A 9,186-nucleotide genomic window follows, 5' to 3' on the forward strand; every position below is an offset into this window, starting at 1 on the left:
TCTCGTTTAGCGCTACACGTTTTTAGCGTTTAGTTAAAAAAACGCTCTAAATCTAAAAGTTATATCACCTAAAGAGAACGTATCCAGCTTTCAGCTACTTGCTAGTTTTGTTAAACACACTCTTAATCTTGTGACTTGTGGTACTTGTTTACAAAATAACCCTCATGTTTCTTATTAATTCCGAAAAATATTTTTCAAAAAGGAAAAACTAAAGAAAACACGTTTAACAAAAATTCCAAACCTATATGTGTTGGTTTAAAAGACTTTTTAAGAGTTGTTCCTTTACTTAATGAATCTAATGGAATAAACATTTAGTCTAGACATCTTCATGTATATATGATTGTTTTTAACTTAATTTAAATAGATTTATTGGGTTGAATTGAAAAAAAATAACTTAATATATTAAAAAAATTATGGTAATGTTTGCTTTGAATGAAGTAAAATGTATTTAAGTTTATTTATTTATTTTTATTTTATAATGTACTTATTTTTTTTAAAAAAAATTATTTGTTTTTTAAAGCCTTCTATAAAAAAGAATGATGGTGTTCTTGAAGACGACAGGGATGGTCGTGGTTGAGAAAATGATACTATGGTGATAGTGGATAAAAAAATATGATATTCTTAATAGAATTTAAAAAATATATTCTAAAATTAGAAGTTATTATTTTAGTCTATTGGAAAAAAAAATCAAAACAATATTTTTATGTTTTTTGAAAAACAAAAAATATTTTCTTTAAATATCTTTTCCCCACAAACATACAAGGTCAAAAAGATTTAAAAAAAAAAACTAAAAACTAAAAAAAAAAAAAAAAACAAACACCATGTATAATTTATGGTTTTTCTTTCGTTTTTTATCCTAACATTGAGTTTGCGAAATTTGTTTATTGAATGTAAAAATAAAAAAATTATTTAATCTCATTCCAACTTTATTTATTCGGTTTAAAAGAAATAAAAACTTTATATAAATAACAATATTAGAATATCATTACTCATTACTCATTACTCATTTACCCATTTATTCATGCGTACCACTCCCAATTCGACCATACAAAATATTCAATTTTCATTTCAATTTGTACAAGATAGTACAAGATAAATACAAACGGCTATCGTAATCAAAAGAAGAAAGTAATTAGAACTAAAGGAGGTGCAATTTGCAGTTCCGTGTAAGATGAGGGGTTGAAACTAAATAATTTACATTGAGAAGTGACTAAACTGTAAAAATAAGTCAAAAGTCGATTAGCAGTAAGAACCACGATGAAGACCACGATCTCTGAGAATTCCAGAGTACAGGGCCATCCGATTTGCTGGAATACCCTCGTTTTTTACTATTTTCTTTTGAGCCCCTTCATCTTTCAAATTTGACGAATAACACCGGTTTTGAGAAAGATTCTTACTTTGAAGCCTTCTTCTAAACTCTTCTCCATTTCCACTGGGTTCCATGACATCCTCTGCAAAGTGTACTTTCTTGTGCTTTTTCTCTCTCTTCTTCCCATCTGCAAAGTAAGTTAAAAAAAAAGGTTAGAGAGAGAGAAAAAGATAGTCAACGGATAAGTTTGACCAGACCAAAATTCAAGAAAATCGACAAGAAACTTGTGAAAGAAAGAAACCTGAGGAGATACAGGGTCTTGGGTGAGGGATGATTGAGAATTGGACGGTAGTGACGGCGGCGGTGGAGGGTTGTTTCTGGAGGCGGAAGGCGAGGAGGAGGACGGTGCCGGAGACGGCGGCCATGGCGGTGGCTAACACCATCCCATTTGAAGCCAAGATTGATGACATGATCTTTGTTTTTGGTTAATTCTTGCAAATTTGGAAGATTAAAGAAACGGGTATGAGAAAATTTCAAGCTTTTGTTGTGGGAATGAGGGAAAAAGAAGAAGGCATGATCAAGAAACTTGGAGTATGAATGTGTGTATGAGTGTGTGTATTATTCAAGAAATAGGGGATGGATAGTTTGAACAAAAGGGGAAATATTATATTGTTGGGTTGGTTGGTTCTTGAAAATGGGGTGTGAACTTTTCTTTGAACAAGTGAAGAAAAAGCATTGAATGATTGGTTCAAATAGAAACCCTTTTAAAGAAGACAACAACTTCACCTTCGCACCATAAGAATAAGAAAAATAATAATAATATAATTATTTACAACAGATTATTGTGACATACTAGATAAGAATTATAAATTCTCTGAATAATTAAACGGGCATGTTATCTGAAAATTGATAGCTAGAAACTCATAGATGTCTTTACATCATAAAAATAAAAAAATAAATAATAAGAATGTAATTATTTAAAAAAAGGTCATTGTGATATAGTATATAAGATTTATAAATTTTCTCAATTCATAGCTAGAAGCTCATAGATGTCTTTACATCATAGAAATAATAATAATAAAATAATAACAAATGTAATTATTTAAAAAGGGCCATTGTGATATACTATATAAGAGTTATAAATTTTCTCAATAATTATATGGGTATAAAACTAATTGGTAATTTGGAAACTCAGGGCCAGATACACGAAATTGTAGTTTTTATTTATAAAGAAAAATTTGATAAAAGTAATTATTAGGTTTTAAATATACAAAATTAAATAAAACTAAAAGTTAAAAAGTTCCTAAAAGATTTTTAAAATAGATTAATTCTTTAAAATTTATTATTTAAAATAAAAGTTAGAAGTTCATGTTATAAAACAAAAACAATTTTGATTTCTTCTCTTTAAAAAAAACAAACAATTTTGATTTCCTTTTAAACTAAAAACTAAAAATTTCTAAAAACATCAGATAAAGTTTGTACAAAACATAATGACGTAGAGATAACTAAATATGATAGTGATTTAGTTATACTGTTTATGAATTTTTGACCAATTTTTTTTATTAAATAGGTATAATTTTGAAAATATTTACCAATCAAGGTTATTTTGTAATTTAATAACATACACGCCATAACTCTACCAAATCCATGATGCCTCACTAGTTGTCCAGACTTTAGAAACCGGTTCTATTAGATTAAGATGGTTAAGATTATAACTAAATTGGTATACACTTGATTAGAAGCAAAGTTATTTTTGGGTTCATCATAACTATTAATTGTGTACAATAACATTTGGAGAGAGAAGTTAATTTATTAATTTATTATATGATTAATAAATAATAATAAATGATTTGTTAATATATTATATGAATTCCAGAACCTTCCAGGGCTTGGATGGTTTTGGGAAGGATCTTAGGAGGATCTGAAATATTTCTTATAGATAATTAAGGGATTGGATAATTATGTAATTTGAAATATTAATATTATATTCAAATTAGGGTTTCTAAGGTTCCTTGTATCAGCTATAAATAGGACCCCTTGGCATATGGATTTTGTCCATTCCTTCATCCCAAGAGAATAGCAAATTTTTTCACCTCTTCTCCTCTCTCCTCAAGTCTTCTAATTGCTACGGTTTGGGTACAAACCATTAGAGGCATTGAGCTTTTGGTGCTAGACTTTCTGAAGAAATGAAGGGCTAGATGAAGGATTTATTTGCAATATTAAATCAAAGGTATGTAAACCTAACTTATGAATTTCGATTTCAATAGGGTTCTTGATGTCCAATTGTTCATTGCTATCAATTAGAGAAAACATCGATCATTTATAGGTTACATGTAAGATTTTCCGCTACACGTGTTTTTTTTTTGTTATAACCTACAAAACTCATCAGCTATATTAGAACCACTGTTATCTATTGATTGTGCGTAAAATTGTGTAGCACCTGATTCCTGGTATGCATTTAATTCAAGCATTTTTATGTTTTTCTCTGGGACTCGACGAGTCGGAGGACCCACTCGTCGAGTAGAGTCGAGATCCGCAGACATCTTAAGTGATATACTCGACGAGTCGGGAGACGGACTCGGCGAGTAGGCGCTGTACGAGTAAAGCCCTAAATCTGAGGGTTTGCACCTATATAAACACCTTAACTCAGCCTTCCTTGTCCCTAACACTCCCTTAAAGGTGGTATCGAAAACCTAGCCGTTTGTGTGTGTGTTAAGGTCATTTTGGTGCTCTTGGTTGGTTTGTGAAGCTTGGAAGGAAGGAAGAAACTTGGAAATTAGAGTTGGGGCTTGTAGATTCAGAGATCTTGCTTCATCTTCAGCTTAAGTAAGGTAAATGCCCCCTGTTTTGGTCTTCCTTTTTAGTTGTTCATCTTTAGGGATTAGATTCATGGTGCAATTAGGGCTTCTTAAGCCATTTTCGGATTTGTAAGGTGATTCATGGGGTTCTACTTCCAGATCTGACTCATTGGAGGGGTCTCATGGCATAAAGGTGCCAACTCTATGGCCATGAGAGCCCCATGCACATTGTAGAGCACCTTCTATGGACTTTTGAGCTAAAATCCCCATGCATGTGCATCAAGTTTGGAACTTTACGTATAAAATGGACATTAGGAGGCCAGATCTATGGTTTTGGTGTGTTAAATCCCATTTAGATCGACTGTATAGAAATGGTCAAGGTTGGACTCGGCGAGTCGGTGCGTTTTCAGCCATCTTAAACCCTTCTGAGATGGTCAGTTGTTAGAAAAGGGAGTCCTATAATCGTTTAGACGTGTTGGGAGACCTGGAGTTCATAGGACTCGACGAGTGCTAGAACAGACTCAACGAGTCCAAGGCAATCTCCTAATGGCTGAAGATGAACTCGACGAGTTGTTCATACAACTCGGCGAGTCAAGGACATGACTTGTTCATCAGAAGAAGGTGAACTTGATGAGTTGTTCATACAACTCGGCGAGTCGGATGAAGGTTAATTTGATGATCATATAGACAAGGAACTCGTTGAGTCGTTGCTAAACTCGACGAGTAGAGTCGTGAATAAGGACGGGTAAAGGGTAGGGACTCGACGAGTTGGCGGCCCAACTCGGTGAGTCGAGTCAACTGGAAGTTGACTTTGACTTGGACTTGGTTAAGGGTAAAATAGTCATTTTACCCTAAGAGTAGATATCAGATTCTAACTGAGTGTTTTGTGGGGATTATAGCCCGAGCGTTTCCGGAGTAGTAGCAAACAGAGGTTTCCCGCACAGATTATTAGCAGCTACTCATACGAGGTGTGTTACCTTCCAGTAGCGGTGGGTCTACGGCCACAATGCTGGCCCACCAGTAGGAGTTGTATGTTGGATGATTGTCTTTGTGATATCATCTAGGTTTGCTACTACCTGATATGTTATATACCGGCATGATATGTTATATGTAGTAGTAGAGTTCGGTTGTTAGGATCGAAGGGTAGTTCGGACACCCCATATATGTCTGATAGTATGTTTATGTTATGTTATATGCTATAGTAGCAGTAGGGGGTGGAATAGTCCCCGAGGGTCGGTTGTTAGGACCGACGGGTATGTCAGCACCCCAGAATGGGTTGTCATGGGTAGGTCAGCACCCCAGAATGGATTGACACGAGTAGATCGGCACCCCAGAATGGTCGTACCGGGTAGGTCGGGCACCCCAGAATTGCCCGACAGTATGTATACTATGTGATCGTATGGTATGTGGTACAATGGGGGAACTCACTAAGCTTCAAGCTTATAGTTTTCAGTTGTGTTTCAGGTACCTCTTTAGCGAAGGGGAAGGAGCCGGCGCGGTAGCTGCACATCATACACACACCTTAGATTAGGGTTGTGCATGGGTCGGTTTTGGACCCAAACCCAACCCAACCCATAAATGGTCGGTTTATAGTTTTCAGAACCCAATAGGATCGGTTTCTGGTCGGTTCGGTTTCTTGGGTTCTGAGGTCGGTTTGGGCGGTTTTTCGGTTTCTTTGGTTCAACCCATATATTCATGGGTTCTGGGTTTAAACCCATGGGTTTTGGGGTTTTAACCCATTTTCCATAAATGAAGCAACAAGTTAATAATTCAAAAAACACCAATTTAAGTTAAATACTTCAAAAAGCATGAGTCTTACAACAAGTAGTCTATTACAAGTTACAACCAAAGCCCGAAATAGTTTATTACAACAAAAAAACAATCAAGTATGGGACCGTTTCTTGGGGCGGTTTGTCGGTTTTAAGTATGGGTCGGTTTCTGGGTAAAAACCAAAACTGAACCCGATTTTTCGGTTTTTAAAAAATTCAAACCCTAACTGTCGGTTTTGCTTCGGTTTCGGTTTTTTCGGTTTTGGTTTTGTCGGTTTTAGTCGGTTTCTTGGTTTGGGTTTGCTCACTCCTACCTCAGATTCCGCACTATGAGATTCCTTGGGATTGTACTCTGACATTATCACTATTTTACGATTTGGGTTTTCAAATATTATACAATGTTTTTGAGATGTTATGATTCGACAATATTTTCCTACGAATGTTTAATTAAATTAATTAATTAAAATGAAATTTTTTGGACGTGAAAATTGGGTCGTTACAAGTTGGTATCAGAGCCCTGGTTTGAGGGATTCGGACACACCCTCGGGGGTGTTTGGACTCAAATCGAGGGATTAAAAGCTTTTACAAGAAAATGGTTTTCTAAAGAATAATTTAAAGGAGTTTTGAGAAAGAGAGAAATGTGTGATGTGCGCGACCAGACGAGCTCATGTAAGTATTCCCCAAAGTACCCATACAAGTTTATATTATGTTTATCAGCTTCAGTAGAACAACATGGTAGAATAGGATTAAGAATCCAGGAATGATGCCTTATGTGCCTTCTTATTGTGCTTCAGCTTATGAGGATTGCATGCTAGTATTGAGTAGACAGTAGTAGGATAGCCTGTATGGGTTATGCCTGATAGTATGAGCTTAGCATTATATGCTAGTACAGTTTCTCGTTATGAGAATATAGTTGCTTGAGTAGTTTCCTGTGTCCGAATGCTACTTGCTTCGTGCTTGTAGAACTCTGAATGATGGGAGTTAGCCATTAGGTAAGTACGTCGCGTCACATGTGATTAGGATTTAATAATCTCAGAGTGCTGCATTTTTCTTTATTGCACAACTCTCGTTTGAGTCTAACCATTGTAGGGACAAGTTTTTTACTCGAAGGATTATCTGAGCCTCGTTACATGTGATGGTATTCAGGTGGTGGCTAATTAGCATCACAAGGAGGCCTTCAGCAGCTGAGGACCGGTTTGGGTGGAGTCAGAGATTTTCCCTAGGGTAAGCCTAGGATGGGAGTAGTAGAGATCAATAGAAGTAGTAGTGACTTGGTGGAGTCGATGCGACTCTTGAGGAAAGTACAGATAGATGTGGAAGGTAGTATAGGCCCGTACTACTGAAAGCAGAGGATCCGTACTTGAATCGAGGAAGGCTGAGGCAAGACCAAGGAACTCTTGATGGATACGATCCCTCTAGAGATGTCAGTATCACTAACAGTTGTCATTATGTATTGCAGAATGGTGGTACTACGTCCGAGGCCAACAGTTGGCAGCTCAGGAGAGGGATCGGGTTCAGGTTCAGGCTCCGAACCAGTGGATGAGAGGCTACGCGAGTTCATCGCGTCCGAGATCACTAGAGGCATCCTTGATGCGACCCCGGTCATCTTTGGGTTGATCAAGGAAGGGATTGTCGAGCTGATGGAGGATCGCCTTAGGGAGTTCAGGAGTGACATGGCGACCGCCCAGTCAGGATCACACACACTATCCTTCAAGGACTTCAGGAGCAGTGGCGCGCCAGATTTCCATGGGGCAAAGGACCCCATTGCTGCCAGGCGATGGATTGCATACATTGAGTGTGCACAACTGACTAGCTTCTGCCGGAGGGGTCGAATGTGAGATATGCAGCAGGGTGCTTGAGAGACAGGGCTAGAGATCGGTGGGAGTCGGTTTGTGACTCTCTGGGAGCCTCGGCTGTTGAGGCTATGACGTGGCCGGACTTTGTGACTCGGTTCAGAGCGGAGTTTGCACCTACAGTAGAGATCCAGCAGTTGGCTAAGGAGTTTTTAGACATGAGAAAGACGAAGGAGACAATGGCGGAGATCACCACCAAGTTCCGGGAGAGGGCGTTACTGGTGCCCCAATATGCCGGAGATGAGGACATGAGGAGGACCCGCTACCATGACATGTTACGAGCCGACATTCGGGAGCATGTTAGTTTTTCAGCTCGCCCTACCTTGGATTCCATGATTGCTAGGGGAAGGGAAAGGGAGATTGATCTAGAGCACATCTGGAAGAGGAAGGTAGAGGAGGGGCAGGTGATTGGGGCTTCGGGGAAGAAGCCTAAGGGATCAGATGGTAGGCCGAAAGGCCAGTCAGGACAGGGCCACTGCAGGAAATGCGGCCGACCACACGAGGGAGCATGTAGGCTGGGATCGTCGGGCTACTATAAGTGCGGCAAGACGGGGCATTTCAGCAGGGATTGTACCGCCCCTGCACCTGCTATTCAGACGTCAGAGTTGCTGTGTTTCCATTGCAACCAGAGGGGCCACAAGAAGGCCAATTGCCCCCAGTTGACAGCAGCAACGCCAGTGAAGGCGCCAGCTCTAGCAACACTGCGGATTACTGATGGCCGACAAGGCATGGCGGAGGCTCCAGTGGTGAGGAGTCGGGCCTTCCAGTTGAATACCGTGGAGGCACGCGCCGCACCCGATGTGGTGACGAGTATGATTCTTCCCCTCTGATCTATTTATATGACGTTTATGGTATTGATATATGCTTTGTATATGCATGTTTAGGGTCGTTCCATGTGAACGATATTCCAGTACAGGTGTTGTTTGATTCAGGTGCCACTCGATCTTTTGTTTCTCTTGCGCTTAGCAAGAGGTTTTCCGAGTCTTGTGGCATGTTGGATTGCCCTTTAGAGGTAGAGATTGTCGATGATCGATCGGTGCGAGCATCAGCAGTATTCTGAGATTGTGTGTTGAGATTATTCAAGCAACGCTACCAAGTAGACTTGGTTCCCATACCTTTGCGGGGGAACAAGGTTATGATCGGCATGGATTGGCTAACCCCCAATTGGGCGGTGATCGACTTTGCGCAACAGTTGGTGCCGATCAGGACCCCAAGTGGGGGAGAGTTGGTGATTCAGGGCAACAGACCATAGTGAGGACCAACTTTATGTTCAATAGCGAGGGTTAGGCGTTACCTTCAGCAGGGTTGCGCAGGATATGTCGCCTATGTCATGGATACCCGGGAGGCGGGTAGGGCGACGGTGAGTGACGTTCTGGTGGTGCGGGACTACGCTGATGTGTTCCCTGAGGAGCTTCCTGGGATATCACTGGAGCGACAGGTGGAGTTTTGGATTGACC

At 39.3% G+C, this 9,186-nt stretch overlaps 1 protein-coding gene across 1 annotated transcript; it reads right to left on the reverse strand.

Annotated features, from left to right (window-relative positions):
• Positions 1-1,038: 1,038 nt before the first annotated feature.
• On the reverse strand, positions 1,039-2,060 carry LOC111921713 (uncharacterized). The gene is made up of 2 exons (XM_023917295.3): positions 1,611-2,060; positions 1,039-1,496 (listed from the first exon to the last, which is right to left on the reverse strand). The coding sequence occupies exons 1-2, from the start codon at positions 1,777-1,779 to the stop codon at positions 1,240-1,242; spliced, it is 426 nt and encodes a 141-aa protein (XP_023773063.1). The 5' UTR covers positions 1,780-2,060; the 3' UTR covers positions 1,039-1,239.
• Between the last annotated feature and the right edge of the window lie 7,126 nt (positions 2,061-9,186).

The sequence above is a fragment of the Lactuca sativa genome, chromosome 5 (genome assembly GCF_002870075.4).
Source record: "Lactuca sativa cultivar Salinas chromosome 5, Lsat_Salinas_v11, whole genome shotgun sequence".
Taxonomy (NCBI): Eukaryota; Viridiplantae; Streptophyta; class Magnoliopsida; order Asterales; family Asteraceae; genus Lactuca; species Lactuca sativa.